The 27,393-nt window shown below is 42.4% G+C and overlaps 4 protein-coding genes across 4 annotated transcripts; all 4 read left to right on the top strand.

Annotated features, from left to right (window-relative positions):
- The first annotated feature begins 12,802 nt into the window (after positions 1 to 12,802).
- On the top strand, positions 12,803 to 15,015 carry LOC115709975 (uncharacterized). Its single transcript, XM_030638257.2, has 2 exons — positions 12,803 to 13,925; positions 14,303 to 15,015. The coding sequence occupies exons 1-2, from the start codon at positions 13,095 to 13,097 to the stop codon at positions 14,510 to 14,512; spliced, it is 1,041 nt and encodes a 346-aa protein (XP_030494117.2). The 5' UTR covers positions 12,803 to 13,094; the 3' UTR covers positions 14,513 to 15,015.
- An 809-nt stretch (positions 15,016 to 15,824) lies between these two features.
- On the top strand, positions 15,825 to 16,987 carry LOC115710336 (putative disease resistance RPP13-like protein 1). The gene is given in 2 exon segments (XM_061112554.1): positions 15,825 to 16,325; positions 16,376 to 16,987. Coding segments are annotated over 2 exon segments (1,113 nt in total).
- Positions 16,988 to 17,239: 252 nt separating this feature from the next.
- On the top strand, positions 17,240 to 25,479 carry LOC115709049 (putative disease resistance RPP13-like protein 1). The gene is made up of 2 exons (XM_061112553.1): positions 17,240 to 18,076; positions 21,563 to 25,479. The coding sequence occupies exon 2, from the start codon at positions 22,198 to 22,200 to the stop codon at positions 25,477 to 25,479; it is 3,282 nt and encodes a 1,093-aa protein (XP_060968536.1). The 5' UTR covers positions 17,240 to 18,076; positions 21,563 to 22,197.
- LOC115709615 (putative disease resistance RPP13-like protein 1) lies at positions 17,722 to 18,279 on the top strand. The gene has a single exon (XM_030637754.1). The coding sequence runs from the start codon at positions 17,722 to 17,724 to the stop codon at positions 18,277 to 18,279; it is 558 nt and encodes a 185-aa protein (XP_030493614.1).
- Positions 25,480 to 27,393: the final 1,914 nt, after the last annotated feature.

Here is a 27,393-nt window from a genome sequence, read left to right as displayed (position 1 = left end):
TCATTTAAGTCTAGCGACGGCGACTCTGCGAAGAGTCACGTCAATCACAAGGCAAAAAGGACATTCCTCATAAAAACCCTACCGGCACACAGGGATTTGACCATGCATCACCCATGGTATATTCATTGGGAATACCCAACTTTATGGATACTTACAGATACGTTTGTAAGAACAATTCTAGGGATTACCCCACCAAAACACTATAAATACCCCCTCAAAGCTCATTTAATGGGGTCGAGAATCTTGGGTTGCATATGAGCAAGAAGAGAAAATACTCACCAAGAACATTCTCTGTATTAATGAGGACAACATTCCCTCAAGTGTGGAATCTGTATTAAATACATCCATTAATAACAAAGACTCGTGGACTAAGGCTCATTAACGCCCCAACCACGTAAAAAATCCTCATCTCGCTTTCTTACAGCTCACTACTATAATCATATTTTAACAGTTGCCGAAAATCTCGGTCAACATTTTGGTGCTTTCATTGGAGTGAGGAAAGGCTCGCTACATAACAAGCATTTGACTTTACAAGAATGGTGGAGACGAGAAGTACACGTCAACCTCGCCCTCTGGAAGATGCTCAAGATCCAAATGAGGAAGATGTGGCCTCAAGAGCGGCAGAGGAGTCCGAGGAAGAAGAAGAAATAGTCCCCGACGAGGACTATGAGGGGAACCTCGACGAGTATGCCTATGACGAAGGAAGTTACTCAGAGCTGGTGCTTCTTAGACAAAAATCTATCGATCATGAAGCCAAGATCGAAGCTCAGAAAGCGCAAAACCAAAAAATGCAGGAAGTGATGCTAGCCATGCAGAAAGCCATGGAGAGCGGTGACCACGTGCACCCCAAGGCAATGACCGGGCTCAACCGTAGAGCCAAGAACGTCTTCGCCTAATTCCCACGGGAGAAAATCTAGGGAACCTAGCCACTATAAGGTACCCGCCGAGGAAAATCAAACAAAAAACCCTACTTCTACACCCACAGGCGAAAGAAAAGGTGCGGGGGATCGCGAAGGGTCGCTCGGATTTCCACAAAGGGAAGGTCGCAGAGGGCAAGCCCCAAAAAGGGGAGTCTTGGCCCTCGGGGGATCGAGGGACCGAAAAAGCGTTCGTGCACCGGGAACCGAGGGGTAGAGGAGAAGAGGACAGAGATGTCCTCCCGTGATCCGAGAAATCAAATCAATGGGAATCAAGGTGATCTCCGGGACCACCTTGACCAAAGAAGATATGGGCCGTGGTTTCCCGCAGGCACGTTAAACGAAGGGATTATGGCGGAACTCGCCATACTTCGAAAAGACATCGCTCGAGTCTCCGGAGGCAAAGGGAGACGACTCCGACTCGGACAGCGAGGATCGGGAGCCATGTGCCAAGCACATCCTGGAGGCGGAGCTCCCTAAAAACTTCAAGATGCATGAAATGGCAACATATACCGGGAACTCCGTCCGGTGACCACACCGTCACGGTTCAACCGTGTCATGACGATCATGCGGGTCGCAATGACGCTAAATGCTGTGCTTCCCACTCACTGCGAGTGGGTCGGCGGAAGGAATGGTTCAAAAGGCTGGAACCGAGATCCGTGGGCGTGGGAACAAACTCCAAACCAACTTACCGAGACGGTTTGTCGCCGCCGAGAAGGTTAACTTGGAGGTTAGTGCCTTGACCAGATATCGAACGGCGCCCACGCGAGACCTTGAAGAATTACATCGAGAGGTTCGAGAGGAAGCCTCGAAGACCAAAAAGGTCGATGACGGACAACGGTTGCGCTTCTCCCAGCGGGAATCCGCAGGACTCCCTGGAATGAGTTGCGACGAAGGTCTTGCTTAGCCTCCGGGACTTCCGGAAAAGAGTCCAAAAGTATATTAACCTCGAAGAAGCCCGAGATCGTGGCTTATGGAGGCTATTATCCCCGGGATAGCCGGGGTACATGCCGGGGAGTGTCGCCCTCGGGTACGCCCGGCCGCAACTCCACAAGTGAGTGGCATACGGTTCTCTGCACCGAGATACCGACGGGGCCAAGCTTTGGCGCTAGCATCTTCCCATTATGGCAACCGTCCGGAGTGAATGGACAAGCTCCTTCACGGAAGCCGCCCCCGCTAGCTTAACGAGGCCCTACCCGGGGGTCGAGGAGCAAAAGGTCCTCCAAAGGCGACACCGAACGGGAGAGAAGCGCCGGAAGAGGGGTACACACCCCGATATACTCGGTACACGGAGTGTCGGACTTCCCGGGAACGTGTGTACTTTGCCACTAGGAAAAATACGCACTACGGGAGACCACTGACCATTGTACAAAGACGGCTCCGGAGAGATCCGAGGTAAAGATGCGAGTACCACAACGACATTGGTCATAGCACCAATGAGTGTAAGAATCTCAAAGACGAGATTGAAAATCTAATCCGTTTGGGCCACCTCGCAGTGGATCAAAATAGGTTGCCCCACCTTAATCCGGGCAGGGTGGCGGGGGTATGCCTCCGGGAACACCGAGGGTATAACGGGAGTATTGGCTCCGCTCCGCAGGTGATGCCCAACATATTCCGGGGCCTGCCCGGCCTAATGGGCGGGTAGCCATGATCTCCGGAGGTCCCCATATCGGAGTGAACACTCGCAGGAGCGAAAACGATACGCGAGGCGCGAAGCACAATGAGGTATGGGAAGTTAGTCGGCTCCCGGCTCAACGGCCTCGGTAATGGACCAACCCATCACGTTCACGGAAGAAGACGCCAAGACGTTGCGTTTTCCTCACCACGATCCGTTGGTCGAGACCCCCGTCGCGAAATAAAGTGGTGGCTAGGGTCTTAATTGACAATGGGAGTTCCGTGAACTGCTCTTCAAAGCCTTCCTTTGCGATAGGGTTAACCGACCGGGACCTCTCGCACAGTGGTCGCGGACTCACGGGGTTTAACGGGACGGCGCTTATTAGATGGGAAAAGTAAGGCTCCCGGTGACTACGTGCCGGATACCCCCGAGCACATTTAAATATTGCGCCTTCGTGGTGGTAGGCGGCCGAAGCCGACCTACAACGCAATCCTTGGCCGGTCGGCCCTAGTGGACTTTGGTGCAATTAAGTCGTGCCTAAAATTCCCTACCCAGAAAGCCGGAGTCGGAACTGTGAGGGGAAATCAAGGAGAAGCCAGGCAATGTTACAATGTTGCCACCCACCTACCCGTACTCATGGTCCGGGAGTCCCTTGAGATAGAGAAGGCTGAAGAGGATGAGTTGGATCCTCGCATAGGATTCGAAAGGGTCGTGGAACCAATGGAGGACGTCGAAGAAATACCAGTGTGCGACAACGACTCCACCAAAGTACTCCGGATAGGGAAGAGCCTGGATCCGGAGGAAAAGGACAAAATAGTAAAAACACTGAAGGGCGCCATCGACATCTTTGCATGGCGCGAAGAAGACATGACCGGCATAAGTCCTCATGTCATCACACATGTACTCAATGTCAACCCGGACATGCCCCCTGTCTGACAAAGAGACCCGCTCGACTCGGTGAAAGCGAGGCCTTAGAGAAAGAGGTAGACAAACTTTTGTCCGGCGGCATGATCCGCGACGTATACTATCCGGAATGGCCAATCCGGTCACTGTGGTGCCCAAGCCGAACGGGACTTGGCGAGTTTGTATAGACTTCACAGATCTAAACAAAGCTTGTCCAAAGGACAGCTTCCCGCTACCCAGGATCGACCAGATGGTAGACGCCACGTCCGGATTTAAACTGCTGTCTTTCATGGATGCCTATGCTGGGTACAACCAAATAAAAATGCACACGGGACAGTGCACTAGCTTCGGGACGAATGCGGGGTATACTTTACCTAGTCATGCCTTTCGACCGAAAACGCCGGAGCAACCTATCAAAGAATGGTTAACCGGATGTTTAAAAGCCTCCTGGGACGAAACATGGAGGTATATGTGGACGACATGCTTGTCAAATCCAAAGCATGCAACAGTCATGCAAGCGACTTAGAAGAATGTTTTGAAGTCGTCCGGAGATACGGGATGAAGCTCAACCTAAAAAAGTGCACCTTTGGAGTCAAGTCAGGAAAATTCTTGGGCTTCATAGAGTCGACCAAAGGGGATTGAAGCAAACCGGGAGAAAATCCAAGCTCTTACGGACATGCCATCCCCGAAGCATAAAGACGTACGAGTTTGGCCAGGAAAGGTAGCCGCACTAAGCCGCTTTATCTCACGATCCACGGACAAGTGCATACCGCCTTCAACGTGCTAAAGAAATGCCAAAAGTTCGAATGGTCGGATGAATGCGAGGAGGCATTCAAGAGGTTAAAAGACCACATGGCCAAACCCCACTATCCTATCGAAACCCGTCCTTGGAGAAGACTTGTTCCTTTACTTGGCCGTCTCCAGAGCACGCGGTATTGCCCCGGTCCGGGAGGAAGAGAAAATTCGGCATCCCGTGTACTATGTCGGTAAGCGCATGATAGGGGTGAGACAGGTACCGGTCATTGAAAAGTTAGTATTTTGCCTCCTGATGGCGTCAAGGAAGCTGAGGCCATACTTCCAAGCCCATCCGAGCAAAATCCTAACCAATCATCCGCTAAAACCAAGTTCTCCGAAGCTGAAGCATCCGGAAGACTCCTCGAGTGGGCGATGGAGCTAAGTCAGGTCGACTTACTACGTCCCGGATTTCCATAAAAGGCCAAGCCTTGGCGACTTCATTACCGAATGCAATGAAGCCGAGGCAACGTAATACTGTGGTACCACCAATCCCCACGGAGGGTATTTGTAGACGGAGCTTCTAATGAGAACGGTTCGGGGCGGAGTGGCTATGATATCACCAAGCTGACTGCTCCGGCGGCACTCCGTTGATTTACGACTTCAAACAATGAGGCCGAATATGAAGCCTTGATAGCAGGATCGAAATTGGCAAAAGCCGCTTGTAGGAGCCAAAAGAGTAGAAGTCCACGGTGACTCTCAAGCGGTCGTAAACCGGGTTTCGGAGAATATCAAACTCGCGGCGAGATGGCCGCGTACGTAACAATAGTCCTCCGGCTGCTCCACGAGTTCGCGGACTATAAAATAGAAAGGATCCCCGAGAAAAGAACGCTCACGCGGATCGTCCGGCTAAGTTAGCCTCGAATAGCAAAATCGAAGAGGCGGGGGTAGTACGAGTGGAACGCTTGGCGAGCCAAGCATCGAAATAAAAGAGACCACATTAACGGTTGGCGGGGCAAGAACCCAATGGATGGCCCCCATCATAAAATACATAACCACGGAGTGAGTTGCCCCAAGAGAGGAGCCTTGTCTCGAAAGATTCGATATCGTGCTCATCGTTATGTAATGATGGACAAGATTCTCTACCGAAGAGGACTCGGCATGCACTTATTTAAGGTGTGTATCGGACCCCGAAGCTAGACGAATCATGCTAGAGGTCCATGAAGGGTTACGTGGAGATCATACGGGAGGGCCCGGCCTCTCAAAGAAAATATTGAGGCAAGGGTACTTCGGCCAACAATGAAAAAAGATTGTATAGACTATGTCCAAAAGTGTGACTCGTGCCGAAAGGTACGCGAACATACCGAGAGCTCCTCCAAACGAGATCACCCACGATGACTGATCCACAGCCCTTCGCGGTACGCAGGGAATAGATCTCATCGGGTCTCTACCTACGGGGAAAGGAGGGGTAAAGTATGCAATAGTAACGATGAGACTACTTCACCAAATGGACAGAGGCCGAGCACAGAAGACAATAGCCAAGAAGGCATTGGACTTTGTTATCAAAAACATAGTGTGTCGATACGGCTTGCCTCACAAAATAGTCTCGAGACAATGGAAAGCAATTTGATTGCGAGGAATTTACTTGACACGCAACCGAGGCACGGAGTAGTGAAAAGCTTTTGCGGTAGCCGAGGCCTCGAAACAAACGGCCGAGGCGGAAGCGCCAATAAAATCCTAAAGGTCACCTTGAAAAAGAAGGCCGTCGGCCTCGCAAAAATAGCGGCACGAAGAATTGCCAAGGGTATTATGGGCCTACAGGACGACCCCGGTAACCACAACCGGCCACTCGCCCTTCTCGATGGCGTACGGTTGTGAAGCAATGGTCCCAGGTAGAAACATTATTCCCATCCCACGGGGAGGACGACTTACGATCACGCCACTTGTCAGCCTTTGCTCCGAAGCTTTGGATCAAGTCGAAGAACTTCCGGGATGAGTCTCGAATACGGATGGTGCTTATCAAAAGAAGGTGACCAAGTATTTTAACTCTAAGGTTAAAAACAGAAAATTCGCTATTGGGGATATGGTCCTAAGAAGGGTTTTTCCAGCCACCCAAGAACCCGGAGTGGGGGTACTTGGACCAAATTAGGAAGGACCATACGAAATCGAGGACGAGATCGGCTCCGGCACTTACAAACTGAAAAGAATGGACGGAACCATCGTCCCAAGAGCCTGGAACGCCGATCACCTCAGAAAATATTACCAGTAGCGAAATAAAACTTAGACTTGTTCAAAGGGTTTGTACCGTCCAAATGTATACCTCCTCTATATTAAATAAAGGCGAGTGCACTTAAAAACAAAGTTTCTATGCCACTCGGGGGGTACTAGGGTATACGCACGGACAAACGAGAAAAACAAACTAAGTAAAATATCACGACCCAGTATGTGTCGAAAATATGCACAAAAATAAAAGGCATAAGCATAAAAATCATGATCCCAAGGACAGGTTAAAAAACATAAGTGTGACAAAAGAAAGATCACATAAAAAATATCTGCCCAAAGGGCGGTCATATACATATAAATGGCCGGGGACGGGCCTTAAAATATAATTGTCTCCCCTTCGAATAAAAGTACTACCTATATATATATTGTTCTAAGGCGAGCGGCAAATATGTACAAAAAAAAAAAAAGAAGAATAATAAAAGAACCGGGTGGAATCTTGGTCATGCGGGTCGGTTGTACGGCGGCTCGGTCGGCCGCGGAGGAAGGCGAGGTCCGAGACGTGCCTCTAACACGGCATCAAGCTTCTTCTTCTTTTCCTGAACTTTGGCAATCATTTCCTCAGGTTTGGGATAAACAGTAAGCTTGATATTTTGGTCGTTGGTAGACCAAGCCATGTAGACTCCATCCAAAGCGCTTCGGACACGGCGCAGGAAACGAGGAGAAAGGAGCTCGGCTCTTTTGGCCTTCTTGATGGATTGTTCTTTGAAGTCCCTAAGCTCCTTCTCCGCGGCTAGAGCGGCCTTGGACTCTATGTTCGCTGGTGAGTTTCCTCTAAAGATCTCACTGCCAGCAGCCATTTCATCCAAAGCCTCCCCGGCCTCGGAGGTCTCGCCCGGCCTTATCGGCGGCCTCTTGAGCCCTCGGTTCCTCCCCGGTGTTGGGCCTCCATCCCGTCCCTCCGCCGGGCCTCGTCCGGATCATGGCTTCCGCCCGAGCCTCCCTCAGTTTGGCCTCCTCTTCCTTGGCCTCTCGCGCCGCCTCCTGGCGCTCGGCGGCCACGGTAGATCTCGCTTCTCCGCCGTGAGGTCTGAAGGACCGCTACGACATCATTCATGTCCCCAAGTCGGACGAACGAAGCCATGATTTATGATGTTCTTGGAGAGGCGGCCGACCTCACGAAGAGTCGAACCATAATGCAAGGGTAAGAAGAAGTTTCTCAAGGAGAAAAATGAAAGGAAAAGCAAAGTGCAAGTACTGCCAACGTGAGAGAATGGCGGGGTCCCGGACCCGGAAGATGGAGTTCGGGGAAGCACAAGTGGCGAACCGCTTAGGCGCGCATCGAGTGAGGGCGAGAAGCGAACTCGCCTGGTCATCTCCGCGACGAAAAGGAGCCAAGGTGGGCCACAGGAAGCGACGGAACCGGTCAGATAAGGGGTCCGGATTAAGGTCCCACGGATCACAGTACTCGGGTGGTTGATGCTCGCCTCAACCTCGCGCGAATCCTCCTAAGGGCTTCCGCCGGCGTACCCGGAGTACTCGTCCATAGCATAGTTATGCTTGGCTGTCATCCGAAGCTCTTGCCTCGCCTCATCCCCGAACCGGGAGTAAGCACGATGTTGGGAGGAGCGGGATTTTCGTCCATGGGGGAGACCCCGCCGTCGAGACCATGAGCGGGAGTGTCGGCTCTCCGAGGCTTCTTGGGCTCATCTGGGCAATCATTTTGCCCTTGCGCTTACGAATCGAGCCACCTCAGGCTCCTCTTCGCCTTCCTCAGCTTCCTTCGGAAGGGCTCGGGGCTCTCCCGTACCATCAGCAACTTCCTCCGAGAAGTCCCACTGCTTCCCTTGGCCTTCTCCCGGGAGCACCTTCTCGTCATCCACTAAGTCAATAGTGTCGGGAGGAGCGCACGGAAGAAACCTTCGGGGAAGGAGCGGGGGAAGAGGTAAAGGCGGAGGAGCCACGGGAGTATGAACTCCTAGGCAATTTGTTCCAAAATGGCATCCATGGAGACACTGTTTCACAAAATAAGCAAGTGTTAGATGTCAGTGAGGAATCACTTATACAAGATACAACAAATAAGCTACTCCTACCCGAACTTCCTAATTGGCCTAGCAAAGTCACGAACTTTAATCGGCGGCGTCATCTCCAGAGATAACCGTCCAAGGGGCCAAAACCGTGGACGTTATGTAAGCCGAAGGACCAGGGAATAGGTTCCGGAGGGCGGGAGCCCATCCGGACCGACCTAGAAATCTCTAAGTTCGAAAAATAAAATTCCTTGAACGATCCCCCCAAGATTCGATGGCATCCTAAACCTATGAAGACGCTCGTCGAACCTGCAGAACTATGTTGTAGCGTATTCACCAACGGAAGGAACATAACAAATTATCAAGGGAGACTTACGGCCGCACCGAGGTGTAGCACCGAGCCCCGAGTTTGGCTCAGGGGACCGAAGGCCGTGTAGGGAGTTTGCTTCGCCGAAGAATCCTCAATACGAAGGGGCCTCTGGCGGGGACGATCCCCAATCTCTTCTTGAAGAATCTTGTCAAAAAATTTAGCCTCGGACTTCCCGGTAATTGCTTGGCTCCTTCGCACCACGGACTCCCCACGCGAAGTCCCCTCCCGGAGGCGGCCTAGGGCTGAGAGTACGCTTTCTCCACGGGCCTTCGGTAGAGATAATCTTGGTATTTTTTCTCTGCCGTGGCAATGAGCTCATCCGGAAGGCCTTCTCCGCAAGGCGCCCTTACGTTGGGACGGAGATGACCGGGAGAGGTTGGAGTCCTCCACGGATTGATGATGAAGGATAAGTTTGGCCTTCCTGCGGTTCTCCGTGGTGGCCGAACCCCGACATCGAGATCGGCGCGGTCGTAGGAGGCGAAGGCTTGGAGCCCTCGGAGGAAGGTCGAGTAGGGGCGTCCGCCGGTAAGGTGGGTACGCACCCAACAGTAAGGAGCTCCGGGTGGTCCACCGCCCCGAACCGGAGGAAAAAAGCGATGGCGATACTCCTTAACGTGAGTCCGCCTATTATACGGAACCACCCCCTCGTTAGCGGGATGGATCCGGAACCCATAGCAGAATCCTTAAGTTTGTCCCCTTTCTTGGGGACGGATACAAGTTCATAAAAATATAAAATTTCCGCCGAGGAGATCCCCATCCGATGGCGGTATAAAAAATAAATAAGCACGAAAGCGGGGCGATAAGCTTGAGGAATGAGTTGGTATGGCGCAAGGCCGACAAATACAAGGAAATTAACAAAATAATCTTGAAGCGGGAGCATGGCACGGCCATCGGTGAGTACGACTCCAAGCCCCGAAGCCGTCATAATTGTGATTAGGCGTCTCGAGTCGCGAGGTGGCGGTGATAGGTCACGAAGTGGAAGGTTGGATCCCGGCCAACGTCTATAATATTCTCCGGTGGTGAGGGCAAGTTGGGTGGAACGCAGCTCGGCCAGCTTCCCACCGGTCGCTCGGGATTTGTACCCCTCCCGGGCAACGGGTCCTGGGAAACCTCCTCGAGAGTGGCCATGCTTTTCCCGCTCTTCTTCGAAGATTTCGAACCGGAAACGGACATTTTGTATTCGTGAAAAACAAAAAAAAAAGAAAGAAAGAAAATTCCGGCGATTAGGTCCCATACCAAACCCTAAGTCAAGAAAAGGGAGTGGGGTCCCCTAACCGCCGGAAAGAGCCCCTCGGACACGTGTCACATGGGAAACCCTAGAAAGATTCACCGAACAAGTGTCGGGTGCGATAAAATCGAAGAAAGTGGTTTTACGAGTAAAAGAAACGAAGGAAAAGACCCCATTCTATGCCCTAAAAGCAACCGTTGAACGAAGAACATATGGCTCTCTTCAACAAAAATGCATGATTATAACGAGAGGCATGATAATGGCGGTCCTACAACTAAAGCGGTAGACACAAAACGAGAACACTGAAGAACCTAAACACTTGCATGCCCGAAAATCTCAAAGTACGAACCCGAGAAAAAACAAAGCAAGTAAAAGCATGTCACTATCAAAGGATGCAAGAAACTTACGGTAAATTGTTGAGGGGGTCACGAGTATGGTCGAGTAAAGTTGAGAAGAGCGATGATAGCAAACACGGAAAAAGCTGGAAGAAATGGCGAAGTGTTAAGACGGTTCGGGCGATTTTGAAGAATTTTCTCTCTGGGAAATTCGAGCAAAAGTGGCAAGGAATGGAAAGTAACCAAAATGAAGGAAAGATGGTGGCTTTTATAGGCAAAAGTGCATGAGGAACGAGCGTCACCACCTACCAATCGTACGGTGGGGGAGATGCACGATTCGAATACCCAAAGATCAACGGATCGAATCAAGGCGCCATAAAGGCGGTGGAAACGTTTGAGTATCCGTCGACACCATTAATGCGCGCATCAATCAAAGGGCGTGAAACGAATCGACCTGCCGGAAAAAGCGAATCGGCGCATTTAATGCCATCATTGGGACACACCCTCACGCGCCCCCGAAGCTCGTGCCAAGAAACCGAGGAGGCGGCGGAGACACCTGCAAAAAGCGAATCGGCGCATTAAATGTCATCATTAAATGTGCCCCCTCACGCGCTACGGGCTTGAGCCGGGGAACCGAGGAGTTAACCGGAGGCGCCTATGCAAGCCTTGGTTTATTTTTCCAAGTAAACAAGGCTTGGGGGGTAAATGTTGCCCCTGAATTCGCCCAAAATACGTGGACCAGTCGAATTGGGACACGTGGATCAGATAACTTGTAAATATTTGATAAGTCTTTGTACGCCACAAGAAAGCACCCTGGGCATAGGTCCCGGAGGAGGCACCCGGAGTACAAGGTACTCCCGGAAGCTCGCATAGCATGAAGCCTCTCCGGGATGTGTTAGGCCTATACGAGCAATCAAGTCGCATTTAATGCGCATGGGAGGAAGCGTGTTGGACCTGTAACACGCAATAAAGTCCGACGGCACAACCGAGCAGCCCCGGCGCACGGTAATGAATGATCATTTAAGTCTAGCGGCTACTCTACGAAGAGTCACGTCAATCACGAGGCAAAAAGGATATTCCTCGCCAAAAAACCTACTGACACTAAGGATTTGACCATGCATCACCCATGGTATATTCATTGGGAATACCCAACTTTATGGATACTTACAGATACGTTTGTAAGAACAATTCTAGGGATTACCCCACCAAAACACTATAAATACCCCCTCAAAGCTCATTTAATGGGGTCGAGAATCTTGGGTTGCATATGAGCAAGAAGAGAAAATACTCACCAAGAACATTCTCTGTATTAATGAGGACAACATTCCCTCAAGTGTGGAATCTGTATTAAATACATCCATTAATAACAAAGACTCGTGGACTAAGGCTCATTAACGCCCCAACCACGTAAAAAATCCTCATCTCGCTTTCTTACAGCTCACTACTATAATCATATTTTAATAGTTGCCGAAAATCTCGGTCAACAAATATATTAAAATCGGATCGGATCTGATCCAAATATTTCGGATCAGAAGTGATCTGCAAAATCGGAGCTCCAACTAAATAATTTTTTTTGACATGTCTATCTACATTTTGATTCAGGTTATGGAATGACAAAACACACGAAAGTACTCTGGTGGAGCATTCTTTCCAATGTGCTTTCCATCTGATCCATGCTTAGAGAACGAATGAACATTGAAGATTCCTCTTGTCCTATTTGTGGGATAGAGGAAGGAACTATGTAACATCTATTTCTTCATTGCAACATGACCTCTCATCAATGGAGAGATTTTCTTTGGGGTCTCATTCATGTTCAAGAATCGGGGACTAGAATGTGGGATTGGATCAAATTTATGTGGAATTTGAATATGAGAGACGTGAAAGTTGATGATGTATTCTTATATGTGTCTATCATAAATGACACTATATGGAGAGCGAGAAATGACAAAGTACATAATAATTATATGTATAACATCTATTATTATATAGATTTTATTGCTTATTGTTATACAAATTACGATACTCTCTTTTGCCTCATTTACGACCTCCTCCTGTTGTCTCTGTGTGGGCTCCACCACCTATGGACTGGATTAAACTTACTTGTGATGTGGTGGTTAGGGAGGGGGCTAATCATCTAAGGAAAGTCCTTTGGGCTAGTATCAAGAGACTAGTTAGTAATGACCAATTGGTCTAATTGCTTTAATTTATCCGATGTTATTTTCAAAAAAAAAAAAATTGTCCAAGGTGTCCCACTATAGACAGACAATTTTTTTGAAATGTTTCCAATTTCAAGTATTTTAATAATGTATTTATTAAAAAAAAAAATAATGTATTTATGTAAATTTTGTATACATATTATCTGTAATTTTTAAAGAATATTTTCCCTCACAAAAAAAGAATATAATTTGTATATAATAAAGAATATACTTTTTATTTTTATTTTTTTATGTTTTAGTGTTAGTGGTTAGAATAGGAGAAAAGTTTAGTGCTAAATAAAATTATTTTTTAGTGTTAGTTGTAACACAAAATCAAAATTTTACCGTTGGAGTTGGACTTGCCCTAAAACAATACAATAGATTAGATTGTGCTCTCTCTCTCCTCTGCAACTCTTCCATCGAAGAACAAGAAAGAAGAAGAAGAAGAAGAAGTAGAAGACGAAGGAAAGGACTTACAAGAGGGAAATTAACTTATTTTTTTAAAGAAAGATTTGATTTTTATTATTTATTGTTATTTTTTTGGGTTGGGAAATGGGGAAATTACTATGTGATTCAGCGACCGTTGCGGACACATTTGACCCAAAGTCAGCGCCGCCGCTACCGTCAGCGCCGCAGCTCGAAGCAGTAGATCTGGTCGACCAGGCTGTTACTGCTATCTGTTCCACCGCTTGGGATGAGGTTCTTGGCCTTGAAGACCAGCAGAGACGCCATCTCCAGAGGCTTCACGCTAAGGGTGTCCTGTGGAAGCATCCACAGGATGATTGTACTGAGGATTCCTCTTCCCCTAGGTCGGTGGTTTTTAGGCTCTCTCACGGTGGTGAGGTCTCTTCCGACGGGAACTGCCTGTTCACGGCGTCGCAGAAGGCTATGAAGGCCGTGTCTGAGATCGATGCGAAGGAGCTGAGGCGGAGGACGGTGAAGAGGTTTCTGGAAGACTTTGGATCTGCGACGGTAGAAGAGACTGATGTTATTAACGATGCGATTAGGCATATGTACGCACCAGATCTGAGAAATGGTTGGGGGATTCATGTGGTTCAGGAGGTGAAGTTATTGGCTAAGAAAGAAGATCGTTTGGGTCTGGATTCCGCCATTGATGAGCTGGTTAATCTTGGAATGCAGAGAGAGCTGGCTGCTGAGTCAATCTACAAAGAGAGATGCCTTTGTGTGAACGATGGGCCGAGTTGGGCAAAGTACATGTCGATTTCAGGTTGCTCTGATGATGAATACGATATCATCAATTTACAATACACAGAAGAGGGTCTCTTATCTGTTGATGAGAATAGACAAGGCCATGCTGCAGCTTTTGGAGATGACATAGCCATTGAGTGTCTCGCCACTGAATTTCAGCGAGAGATTTATGTGGTAATAATCTTAACCAATTTTTCAGTGACTATTATATTCATTGCTTTCAAATGAAAAAAAAAAATGGAGTCTTTGTTAATTGGGTTTTGCCCCATTTCTTCTTATGTGGTTTTCTGGTTTTGGGTCTTTTTCTGTGCATTGTTTACATATTGATTACTAGTGCTTTTTTTTAACAAGATTACTAGTGCTTTTGTTTACTTGTTATGTATGCAATTTTGAAAAAGAAAAGGAAAAAGTGTCTTTTTTTTTTACAATATATTCTTTATTGTTTTACAGTTTTCTATAATAATTAAGGTAGGTTGGACATGTAAATGAGAAAGGAAAAAGGAAAGTCAGCTTTTCTTACTCTTACCTGTGACTCTCTTTGTCAATCATAGGTGCAAGCACATGGATCAGACGCAATGGTTGATGAAGAAAATTGTGTGTTCTTCCTACCACACCGTCCAAGAAGCCGAATTTGTGAACTTCCTTTCTTTCTTTTCATGAAAGGAACAGGTTGGTGTGGAGCCGGAGCTGATCACTATGAGCCTCTTATTGCCCATCCTTGCTCTTTCGTTTCCTCAGAGAAAGTTGCCATGGTACTATGAGAAAGTGCAGTTTTGTTGTGGCATAGAGAAAGACAGATTAAGTAGAGAGTTAGCTTACATTTATTTGTTCCTTTCAATGTTTGGCATGCAGTCCAGTTCTCCCTGATTGATTCAATTTTCGGGTCACTCTTGAGAGAATTTCAAATGCATAAAGCTCATTCTTTTTTTTGTTAGTCATTAGCAGCCTTATTAGAATTGGTAGAAGAGCCTTTCTTTTTCCTTCCTTGATTCTAGGCGCAGGTCTCTTTGCCTGCATTTGAGCAAACCCAACCCAGCCCTAGAACCCGTATACTAGTCTTAATTGTTTCACCGGCTATTGTTGTTGTATTTTTGTTGAGTTTTTGGAGGGAGCTTTTCTTCTTATTGCTTAAAAGGCTCTATTTCGGCCAATCTGGAATAGTGCCAATCAATGTTGTATTTCAGAGTTGTAACTCTATGAGGAGGAAACCAGGTCCTCGAATTCCTGGGTATCAATATCACAGTATCTCCATTTTTCGCTTCTATTTCCTTCCTATTTTCTTGTTGCACTGTATAAATTTAATGGCCTTTCTGCTCTTAATGTGACCAAATGATCCTTTCTTTTGTTATTATAGTTTCTGTTTTTAAAGACCTTATGTGTTAGGAGGATGGATAACAAGTTTTGCTGTAAATAGTGGTTGTACTGCTGTAATTGAACATGGAAAAGAATTCCATTTACAGGAACTAATAACATTGATACATCAATGGTGAACAATGAATTATCATAGGGATAGTGGATTCAACCATCAATGAAGTGCCCATGTAAAGTTGATGTGTTTGTATTTCTATCTATGATGTAAGATGTATTAGGAGGATAACAAGTTTGAACTTGAAGACCACATACTGCTAACATATGTTTTTGCTTTTCTTTTAGAGGAATAGATTTTTATACTAGCAATTTGTGTTAGAGGTAAGGATAAAAAGTGATAGAATAATTTAAGTGTGTGTACCAAAAAGAAAATGACACAAAGTGAGAGACAAGCTAGGTGGAATGAAAGAGAAGAGAAAGCATTATTTGGTCTCTTTTCATATATTGTGTCTGCCTTTTATTTTTAAAAAATTTCTAGTGTTATCAATAAAGTCCACGTCAAATAATTAGCTGTGAAGCATTTTTCCTAAGGGAAAATAACAGTCACTAACTAGTTTGATTTTTGCAATAATTGGTCCAAAGAAAGAAAGAAAAAGAGGTCTCATTAGTCATAAGAAGAGTTCATTTTTACCAGAAGAATACACCAACTGCAGTAGTAAAGAGTGCTATAGCTTTTTTTTTCCTCCATAACTTCAGGTTTTGATCATGGCAGCAGAACTGGTAGCTGGTGCTTTGCTTTCTGCTTCAATTCAGGTTTTGTTTGAACGATTGGCCTCTGAGGAGATACCCAAGCTGTTCCGTGGGAAGAAGCTGATTCTAGACCAGCTATATGAGTTGAAGACTATGTTGTGGTCAGCTCATGCACTGCTCAATGATGCTGAGGAGAAGCAACTTCGAAACGAGGAGGTTAGGATGTGGCTTATCGAGCTTCAAGATGTGATCTGTCAAGCTGATGACTTGGTGGATAGGATTGATTATGAAGCTCTGCGATCCAAGCTTGAACATGATCATTCTAGCAGCAGTGGAAGCAAGGTATTTAGCCAACTGAAATCTTTGTCAATTTTCATGTCTGAATTTGATAAATCAGTTAAAGTTGATGCAACGGAGATCCTTCGTAAGCTGAAGATTCTTGTTGATCAAAAAGATGCTCTTGGCCTGAGAGAAGGTGCTCTGAACAAACCTTCACTAAGGCCACCAGCTCCTTTGGTAGAACATGCTGATGTTTATGGGAGTGATACTGAGAAAAAAATCATTAGGATATGTTGTTAAAAAGTGATGTCGATGGTGGTAATAAGATTTCTGTCATCCCGATTGTAGGGATGGGTGGTGTTGGCAAAACTACTCTTGCTCAAGTTGTTTATGAAGGTGATAGGGTTCAGAAACATTTTGAGTTAAAAGTATGGATTACTGTGTCGGATAAGTTTGATATTTTTAAAATAACGAACATAAACGAAATTTGAAGGAGACTAAAGGAAGCACTGAAGGGGAAGAATTTTCTCTTTGTTCATGATGATGTATGGAACGAGTCTTATTCTTTGTGGGACACTTTAAAGAGTTCTTTTGAGAGCGGAGCAAATGGAAGTAAAATTCTTATGACCACCCGAAGCACAATTGTTGCCTCGACTATGGCCACAGGGCATGTTCATAATCTAAACACTTTGATGAATGAAGATTGTTGGCAGTTGTTTCTCAAACATGCCTTCGGTATTAACATTGATCTTAATGACTACCAAGAACTACATGTAATTGGCAAGAAAATAGTTGACAAGTGTAAAGGTCTTCCCTTAGCAATAAAATCTCTTGGTGGATTGTTGCGTTCTGAACGAAATGCCAAAAAATGGGAGGGCATACTTAATAGTGACACATGAGAGGAGTTGTACAAGAAGGAGGGTTCCATTCTTCTAGCTTTATGGTTGAGCTATTGTCACTTACCTACACATCTCAAACAATGTTTTGCATATTGTTCTTTATTTCCTAAGGATTATGAATTTAAAAGAGAAAATCTGATTTTGGTATGGATGGCTGAAGGTTTTGTGCCAATGGATACAAGGAGTAAAAAGATGGAGGAATTCGGGAATACCTTGAAGATCTCTTATCAAGGTCATTCTTTCAGCATTCAAGTAAGAATGAAGCCCTTCTCCAAATGCATGACCTTGTACATGATTTAGCCATATTCGTATCAGGTGATTTTTGTTCTAGTTTAAACTTGAGTAATGATTTACTTAGCTCTGCAACAAAGATTTGTCATGTGTCATGTAAGGGAAGCACTTGCGATCTTAACAAGCTTAACAGCTTGAGCGAAGCTAGTTGTTTGCGTAGATTTATAGCATTGTCATTGTGGACTCCAAATGAACAGGTCTCTCCAAATTACTCAGTTCTATTTGACATATTGCTTAGGAAGGGAGCTTGCTTAAGAGTACTTTCTTTAAGCCGAACTTCTTTCAAGAAGTTGCCTGATTCAATTGGCAATCTAATACATTTAAGGTATTTGGATTTGTCTTTTAGTGCAATCGAAGAGTTACCTGATTTGATTCGTAGTCTGTACAATTTGCAAACTTTATTATTGTCATGGTGTAGATGTCTTTCTCAATAACCAAAGATCATGGGAAGCTTGATCAAACTGCGTTACTTAGATATTGACAATGTACCTTTGAAAGAGATGCCGCAACCAATCAGTCAAATGAAATGCTTGCAGTTCTTACCAAAGGTAGTATTGAGTGACAAATATAAGGTTGATGGGTTTAAAATTACAGAGTTAGCAGAAGCTGAGTATGTACGCGAAGGGCTTTGCATTTTGGGTTTGGAAAATGTTAATGATGCAACAGAGGCTTCAAAGGCTAATTTAAAGGATAAGAACAATGATGATGAGGCTGAAAGTTCGCAAAAAGAATTAGATGTACTGGACGCACTTCGACCCCATACAAACTTGAAGCATCTTGTGATTGAAAGTTATAGAGGTACAACATTCTCGAACTGGATTACTGATTATGCTTTTTCCAATTTAGTATCCGTCTATTTGAAAAATCGTAAAAGCTGTTGTTATACACCACCACTCGGACGAGTAGCTTCTCTAAAATATCTCACAATCGATGGATTGGATAGTGTGTTTGCAATAGGTGATGAGATTGATAGCATTGTTCCTCTCAATTCATTTGTTTAGAAAGCTTAACAATTTTATGTGGAAAGAATGGTCATTTTGTGCCAAAGTTAGTAGTCAAGAATTTCAAATGTTCCCTCTTCTAAAGGAACTTTGCCTAAAAAAATGTCCAAAGCTTAATGTCGGGTTACCTTGTTATCTTCCATCCTTGGAACGTCTCAATATTGAGTATTGTGAAGAAATGGAGGTTTTGCTTCCGAGAAATATTCAACAGACTGTCACAGCCCCACCCTTTCTCGCTTCTGTATTTTTATCAGATTGTCCTGTGTTGGAATCACTTCTGTATTGGGGATCACACTCCAAAGTAGAGAATATTTGGTTATGGAGTACAAAAGCGCTTTTTAAGAACCGTACGAAATGGGATCTACATAGACTCTCGTGTTTGAAATTGGTAAATATCTGTGGGTGGGAAGATGAATCGTTTCCTGACGAAGGGCTCCTTCCTATCACTCTTAATGAAGTTGCAATCCAAAGCTCTAGCAACCTTGAAACCTTAAACGGCAAGGCCTTTCAAAAACTTACATCCCTTAATTTCTTATATATTGGTGGCTGTAAAAGCCTTCGGTGTTTGCCAGCAGAAGGGCTGCCTGCTTCACTTTCATCTTTATATATAGGGGGATGTCCTTTGCTAAAGCAACGCTGCGAGAAAGGAGGAGATGATTGGCCTAAGCTTCAACACATAGCTTCCATGACAACACACTAAGGCATGTTGATGAGGAGGAGCAATATTCTAACTTCCCTGCAAGTATGTTTTCTTTTCATTTTTCTTCCCACAACTTTTACAAATTCTAAAAGTAGCTGTTGTTAGTTTAAGAAAATGTTTTGAATTTGATTAACCAGATATTCAATGCTAACTGAGAGTCCACCAATTTGAATCCTAATTCCCTAGTTTCATAAGGAAGTGCCTGTAAAAATGTTCAAGTAGGCAGTTAGTTAGTCTCCAAGTTTGATAAATGTGTACTTCTAGGTAAGCTAATACAACAGTACTATATAAGATGTGTTTGGGAGATAACGAGAACAGAAAGATTAGGTAATTGAGAAAGGTTTCAAATAAGTTTATAAAGGCTTGACCCAGAAAAATCTTTTGGGATTGCTTAGTGAAAATCTACCATTTATTGGCCAAATCACATACATGATGTATTCTTAATTAGTGTTGAGAGTTTTAATCTTCTTGGCATTATTTTGCAGAGCTAATTACCACTAAGGTATGACAATGACAATGTAGTTTATTGGCAACAAGCCGATTGGTAAGCGTGGCTTTGGTCGAAGCAGAAGCAGGAGCAGGATATAATAGCTACAGAAGGCAAAGAAGTTCATATTGCCACGACAAGCCGATTGTTATTCTATGTTGTTTTACTCTACTTAAAGGCAAAATGGAATGCCTTTGAGGGTAGATTTGGAGTGAAACTAAGAGTCCTTTTAGGATTAGTGTTTCTTTCCTCGGTTCTTGAATGCCATGTTTAGCAGTTCCTTATCCTGAGATATGGTTTTGTGTTTGTGTCTTTGTTTCTAAGGCTCTATCTATGATTGTGACTGACTTTGGCCATTATGCTTGGTAGAGTTGCTTTGAAAGTCATGCTGATTTAAATTAGAAAAAAAAAAGGAACAAATAGATAATATCATTCCTCTCTTAATAACTATGGCTTGCCAAAATGGTTGATTCATTTTATTGTTTCATATCAAGAACAAGAACACAAGTAATATGTCTAATTTCTTGATCTGTTTGACTCTGATCTGATCTGATGTGTGTACTGATTGTTGGTATTCAATTGACATGTGGAGTCAATCCCTGATTGTTGGTGTTCTCATCTTGGGGTTTTTTGCTAATTGGAATCTGTTTCAGTTGTTTTGGATCCTAGAAGTTTCAAATCAATACTAGTACAATTTAATATTGATTAGACATATTCTAATCTATCTCATAATGGCAATGCTTTCCCTCACAAAACAATTGATATATGAAGAGGGGCATTAATTTATAAATTAACATTATTTGTAATGCTAACAAAGAGAAGGAAAAAATAAGGACCATTCCATATACACTTGGTCTTGATCACTTTTGGGTGAAAAAAATTTCATAATATTGTTAAAAGATTTACAATTCTGATTTAACTTAAAAAAAAATATTCTCCATTCTTCCATATTTGCAGTAAGCAGCAAACTTTCTCTCTTCTTTTTTTTCATCTAATATTTAAAAATGAATTTTATATTTTTCAAAATAGTATAAATAAGATTTTGAGCTCAATTTTTAACAATTTTTTCAATAAAACCAACTTAAAAATAATTCCTAACATGAATAGATGTTATTAATGTAATAAGTTTTGTCATAACATTTAGATCGAGTTATTATTAAGTTTTATTTTAATAAAAAATCAGTTCAGATACTATGTAGTACTATTTTAAAAAATACAAAATTTAATTTATTATTTGACAGAGTTAAGAGTTTAATAAATAACTTTTACCATTTACAGAATTTAAAATAATATTAATCTTTAACATAATTAATATTTTATAACATTATTAATTGTAATGCACTAATGCTATATAATAATATATGATAAGTAGTATTGCATCTATTTAATTTGTATTTTATTTTACTAATTTTTTTGGAGCACAGTGATCATCACTAAATTTCATAATACAACGCACTATAAACTAAAAGAAAGAAAGAAAGAAAAAAAATGATGATTAAGGAAAGACTAGTCCACTAACACAGCTTCCTAATTATTATCAAACAAAGCTTAGACCAACTGATCAATACATCACCACTACCAGACTAGCTAACACCATCTTTTATTCTCTTTCTTCTATTGTTGCTTTTCCACATCTGTTTGGCTACACATTTGAGCAACATTTTTTTGATATCTAAGTCTATCCCTAGCTCGGTCAAGTCCTAGTGCCAAGATCAGAAGAAAAGAGAGAGAAAACCAAAGTTGAGAGGAAAAGAAAGAGAGAAAGAGAGAGAGAATCATGAGGGTTGTAATGGAGTGATTATGTTTCTGGTCGTGGAGTAGGCAAGATAACACGTTGTTCGAACCACTCGATTTCATTTGTCCATTTTATTCAATTTGTAGTTGTTATGTTCTGTTCTTATATCTTGTCTTTAGTTGTTTATTTTGTGTTGAGACAAATTCCAATGATATTGTCCACTTTGGCTTAACCTTTAACGGTTTTATTTTTGGACACCTTCCCAAAAAATTTCATACTAATGGAGGACGTAAAACACTTATATTCAAGACAACTCTTGCTTATTCTTTTAGTTCCTACTTCACTACTTCTGTCTACATAGTCAAGAAGAATCATGGCAGTCGATCATGTTGCTGGTGCTTCGCTTCTGCCTCACTTCAGATTTTGTTTGAAAGAAAGATTGGCCTCTAAGCACATACCCCAGCTGATCAAGGGGAAGAAAGTCATCATGGACCAGCTAAATGATGCTGAGGATAAGCAACTTAGAAACAGTTTGTCTGAGAAAACAATTGTCAATTCAGTACATGCACACTCTACATCTTACCTAACAGTCACTTTGAGAGGCTTGTTATACAAACCATTTGTATTTGTACACATAATTAAGTGGAAACAGTTTATAATAGTGTTAGTAATTTAGTAGAAACTGTACCTAACTTTAATTTCTTGTTAGCCAATCATATTGCAGAAGAAATTCAATGGCATTTCTTTAATGTGTATTATAAATTACTAGTAGAGTCATCACTACATTCCAAATTAATTACAACCCATAAGCACTAATACAACTTTTTCTGTTAAATAATATGAACAAAGAGTTTAATAACATAAAAAGGAGCATTAAACACTTGCTTTTAACCAAATACAGTTTGTCCTTTATTGAAAACTGAGGCCGGCCATTACACTTTCTTCCATTATTGCTTTGCTTTCTGGATTTGATTCCTTTCACTTGAGGTTTTGATCATGGCAGCCGAATTGGTAGCTGGTGCTTTGCTTTCTGCTTCACTTCAGGTTTTGTTTGAAAGATTGGCCTGTGAGGAGATACCCCAGCTGTTTCAGGGAAAGAAAGTGATATTGGATCAGCTAGATGAGTTGAACACTGTGTTGTTATCAGCTAATGTACTTCTCAATGATGCTGAGGAGAAGCAACTTCGAAACGAGGAGGTTAGAAAGTGGTTGTTCAAGCTTCAAGATGTGATTTATCAAGCTGATGACTTGCTTGATAGGATTGACTATGAAGCTCTGCAATCCAAGCTTGAAGATGATCAATCTAGTAGCAGTGGAAGCAAGGTATTTCGCCAACTGAAATCTTTTTCGTTATTCATGTCTGAATTCGATAGATCTGTTAAGCTTGATGCGATGGAGATCCTTCGTAAGCTGAAAATTCTTGTTGATCAAAAAGATGCTCTTGGCCTAAGAGAAGGTGCTCAGAACAAACCTTCACCAAGACCACCAGCTCCTTTGGTAGAACATGGTGATGTTTATGGGAGAGATATTGAGAAGAAAGCCATCATTGATATGTTGCTAAAAGATGATGTTGAAGGTGGTAATAAGATTTCTGTCATCCCAATTGTTGGGATGGGTGGTATTGGCAAAACTACTCTTGCTCAAGTTGTTTATGATGATGACAGAGTTCAGAAACATTTTGAGTTAAAAGTATGGATTACTGTGTCAGATGAGTTTGATATTTTTAAGATAACAAAAGAGATTGTTAAGGGTGTCACCTCTAGAAGATGTGATATTGAGAATTTCGAAGAACTTCGAAGGAGGTTGAAGGAAGAATTGAAGGGGAAGAAATTTCTCTTTGTTCATGATGATGTTTGGAATGAATCTTATTCTCTATGGGACACTTTGAAGAGCTCTTTCGAGTCTGGAGCAACTGGAAGTAAAATTCTCGTGACTACTCGAAGCACAATTGTGGCTTCTACTATGGCCACTGGGAAGGTTCATGATCTAAAAACTTTGTTGAATGAAGATTGTTGGAAACTCTTTGTTAAACATGCCTTTGGTAACAACATTGATCTCAATGAGTACCGTGAACTAGAAGTAATTGGTAGGAAAATAGTTGAAATGTGCAATGGTTTGCCCTTAGCAATAAAATCTTTAGGTGGATTGCTACGTTCTGAACGAAATGCCAAGAAATGGGAAGACATACTTAATAGTGACACATGGGAGGAGTTGTACAAGAAGGAGGGTTCGATTCTTCCAGCTTTATGGTTAAGTTATCGTCACTTACCTGCACATCTCAAGCAATGTTTCGCGTATTGTTCATTGTTTCCAAAAGATCATGAATTTGAAAGAGAAAATTTGATTTTGTTATGGATGGCTGAAGGGTTTTTGCCAATGGATACACAAAGTAAAAAGATGGAGGAATTCGGAAAGGAATACCTTGAAGATCTTTTATCAAGATCATTCTTTCAACATGCAAGTACTAAGAAAGGATCTCTTCTCCAAATGCATGATCTCATACATGATTTAGCCATACTTGTATCACATGATTTTTGTTCCAAATTGGAGATGAGTAATAGCTATTCATCAAAGACTCGACGTGTGTCATGTAATGAAAGTAGTTACGACCTTAACAAGCTTAACAGTTTGCGTAAAGCTAGTTGTTTACGTACCTTCATAACATTGTGGAATCCAAATAGACAAGTCTCTCCAAACTACACAAACTACATAGTCTTGTTTGATATATTGTTTACAAAAGGAAGTTGTTTAAGAGTGCTTTCTTTAAGTGAACGTATTACCAAGTTGTTTGGTAGAAACTTTATCAAGCAGTTGCCGGATTCAATTGGAAATTTGAAGCATTTAAGGTACTTGGATTTGTCTGGTACTGAAATCGAAGAGTTACCTGATTCAATTTGTAGTTTGTACAATTTACAAACTTTATTGCTTTCAGGGTGTGAAAAACTTTCTCATTTACCAAACAATATGGGCAGCTTGATCAAGTTGCGTTACTTAGATATTGAAGGTGTGCCTTTGAAAGAAATGCCAAAAGGAATTAGTGAGATGAAATACTTGCAATTCTGTCCAAAGGTAATTTTGAGTGACAAATATAATGTTGATGGGTTTAAAATAGCAGAGTTAGCAAAGGCTGAATATGTACGCAAAAGACTTTCCATTTCGGGTTTGGAAAATATTAATGATGCAAATGAGGCTTCAGAGGCTAATTTAAAGGATAAGAAGGATCTTACAAAACTAACTTTGAGTTGGGACAGTGATGTTGTTGGTGTTGATAGTTCACAAAAAGAATTAGATGTACTTGATGCACTTCGACCCCATACAAACTTGAAGCATCTTGTGATTGAAAGTTATAGAGGTACAACATTCTCGAATTGGATTACTGATAATGCTTTTTCTAATTTAGTATCTGTCTATTTGAAAAATTGTAGAAGTTGTTGTTATATACCACCACTTGGACGACTAGCTTCTTTGAAAGATCTCTTCATAAGTGGATGTGATAGTTTGTTGTCAATAGGTGATGAGATTGATAGCAATGGTCCTCTATTCATTTGTTTAGAAAACTTAACAATTGACAATATGTTGATGTGGAAAAAATGGTCATTTGGTAGTGAAGCTATTCTTCAAGGTCAAATATTCCCTCTTCTTAAATCACTTAGTCTATGGAGTTGTCCAAAACTTAAAGTTGGTTTACCTTGTTATCTTCCATCCTTGGAAAGTCTTAGAATCAATGGTTGTGAAGAAATGGAGGTTTTGGTTCCAAGAACTACTCAACAAAGTGTCATAGCCCCACCTTTTCTTCTTGTGTCCCTATGTATTGAAAATTGCCCTATGTTGGAATCACTTCTAAATTGGGAATTACACTCCAAAGTAGAGGAAATTTGGTTATGGAACACAAAAGCTCTTTTTGAGAAACGTTGTAAATGGGATCTACATAGACTCTTGTGTTTGAAATTCTTGAACATCCTTGGGTGGGAAGATGAATCATTTCTTGATGAAGGGCTCCTTCCTATCACTCTAAATACATTATTAATTCGAAGTTGTAACAACCTTGAAACTCTAAATGGCAAAGCCTTTCAACAACTCACATCTCTTCAAACATTGGATATTAGTGGATGTAAAAGGTTGTGGTGCTTGCCACAAGAAGGGTTGCCTAATTCCCTTTCTAAATTATATATCAGTGAATGCCCTTTGGTAAAGCAACGATGTGAGAAAGGAGGAGAAGATTGGCCTAAGATTCAACACATCAAACGTGTGAATTTGGATGGAAAGTGTATCAATTAAATGCCCCCAATTGTCTATAGGTACATTTTTTTCCCTTTCTTCTATCTTATCTTATTTTTTAACTGTTGCTTATTATGTTTAATAAATGGACAAAATTTATCTTTTAAACAGGTACTTACGTTCTACTAGAAAAAGAATCTTTTAGTATCGGTTCTAAACAGACATATTAGCCAGCCTATTGTGTTGGTTCGAAGAAGTTTGACCGATGTGTTGACTAAAGGGAAATGCTCATTTTGGAGTAGTGATGGTCTATGGTCATGAATGATAATCTTTTGCTACATAATTGTTTTGTTGGAGTAGTGATGATCACTTTGGTTTTTATGCTAAGTAGAGTTGCTTTTGGAAATCATAACATGCTGATTTAGTGTAACATTAGTTTGATTTTGATTGTTTTTGTAGTTTAAATATGAGTTTCAAAATTGAAGTAATATGATTTTGGGAGAGTTTGAAGCTTACTGGGCTAGGTAATCAAGGATCCTCAAGCACTCAAACAGTGTTCCCATCTCAAATGTTCCATCGATAGTCAAATTGAATAATTCAACGTAGCTTGAATGATTTTTTTTTTAAATGAAATATCAACTTCATTGAAATAGTTAGCATTCCGAATACATAAGATTTTTTAATTGTATAATTTTTGTTCTTAGAAAACAAGAAATATTTCTTTCTTTATCTTTCTTAGTTTCTTTATCAAAAAAGAAAAAATATAATTGTGTGGTCTAATTTTGATTATGTGTCCTAATATGATTAAGAAAGATCTAACTAAACTTATTTTTCAATTTTTACAATTTTAAAATTAATATGAGATTGATCGACCAATAAAAATATAACACGTAGTATCTTAATAAATACAATGAGCATTTTTAATATTTTTTTTGCTGAAAGATTCAAATTCATTAAGCCAAACTGAAAAACTTGGTGAGCACATGGGGACTCACCTCCCAAAAGCGAAGAGCACTATTACAATTATGAGTCAACCCCCACCTTGCAAGGGTGTGAGCCGCCTCATTAAAAATACGAGAAATCCAAGCAACAGACTGCCTAGAAATATCAAACTCATTACAGAATTTATTAAAAGCAAAACGAAAACTCCAGTGAGGACTTCGACCCTCCAATAAACCATTCATGAGGAGTATACTATCGGAGAGGAAATCAAATCCCACCTCAAAAAACTGCCTAGCCAAATTAACACCAAAACTCAGAGCCTCCAGCTCTCCCTGCAGCACTGTGACAGCAGGCGTCTTCTTTGACCCAAAACTCCTCACTGATCCTTCAGCATCAAAGATCACCGCCGCAACCGCACCTTGGTTCCCATCAGACGCAAAATCCACAAAACACTTCATTCTCCCAAGTCTCGGAAGGCCCCATCGAACCTCCTTAATACTACCACCTGCCTCACTTGGCTCCACGAACTGGGACAGCAACACCTTATGTTCCTCAACGCACCTCTCAATCGATATCCGAAATTCCTCAAAAGCCATCGGAGTGTTATTATGAAAGATAACATTCCTGAAGCTCCACAATTTATAGTACACAATAGCACCATAAAGAATAAATTCCTCCACATCCGAACGAGAGAGATCACGGGAAAGAGGAGGATTAAAGAGCCAATTCACCACATCTTTCCCACTACTCAAATGAAAAGAGTCGATGCGTATATTCCAAGGACTAACGAACCACAGCCGCCTGATAATATTACAATTAGAGATAAAGTGGTCGGCCGTATCTCCATAATCTTCATCACATAACACACACTTCCCGGGAGTGGATCTGAATATAGAACTCAGTTTACACCTGAAAGGCAGAGCATCATGATAGAGCTTCCAGAGAAAGAGTTTAACTCTTTCTTGAAGCTTAGCCTTCCAAATCCTACTGCAGGTGAGATCACGGCTAAGGAAACGATGTTCATTTCGATCC

The sequence above is a fragment of the Cannabis sativa genome, chromosome 3, assembly GCF_029168945.1.
Source record: "Cannabis sativa cultivar Pink pepper isolate KNU-18-1 chromosome 3, ASM2916894v1, whole genome shotgun sequence".
NCBI lineage: Eukaryota > Viridiplantae > Streptophyta > Magnoliopsida > Rosales > Cannabaceae > Cannabis > Cannabis sativa.
The sequence above is the reverse complement of the archived record's forward strand: the minus strand, read 5'-3'. Positions and strand labels throughout refer to the sequence as shown.

Excerpts from the sequence above, each read along its gene's own strand:
- LOC115709975 (XM_030638257.2), top strand. The coding sequence starts at position 13,095 with ATGGGGAAATTACTATGTGATTCAGCGACCGTTGCGGACACATTTGAC. Across the intron at positions 13,926-14,302 it reads TTCAGCGAGAGATTTATGTG|GTGCAAGCACATGGATCAGA; the intron begins GTAATAATCTTA and ends TGTCAATCATAG.
- LOC115709615 (XM_030637754.1), top strand. The coding sequence starts at position 17,722 with ATGGGAAGCTTGATCAAACTGCGTTACTTAGATATTGACAATGTACCT.
- LOC115709049 (XM_061112553.1), top strand. The coding sequence starts at position 22,198 with ATGGCAGCCGAATTGGTAGCTGGTGCTTTGCTTTCTGCTTCACTTCAG.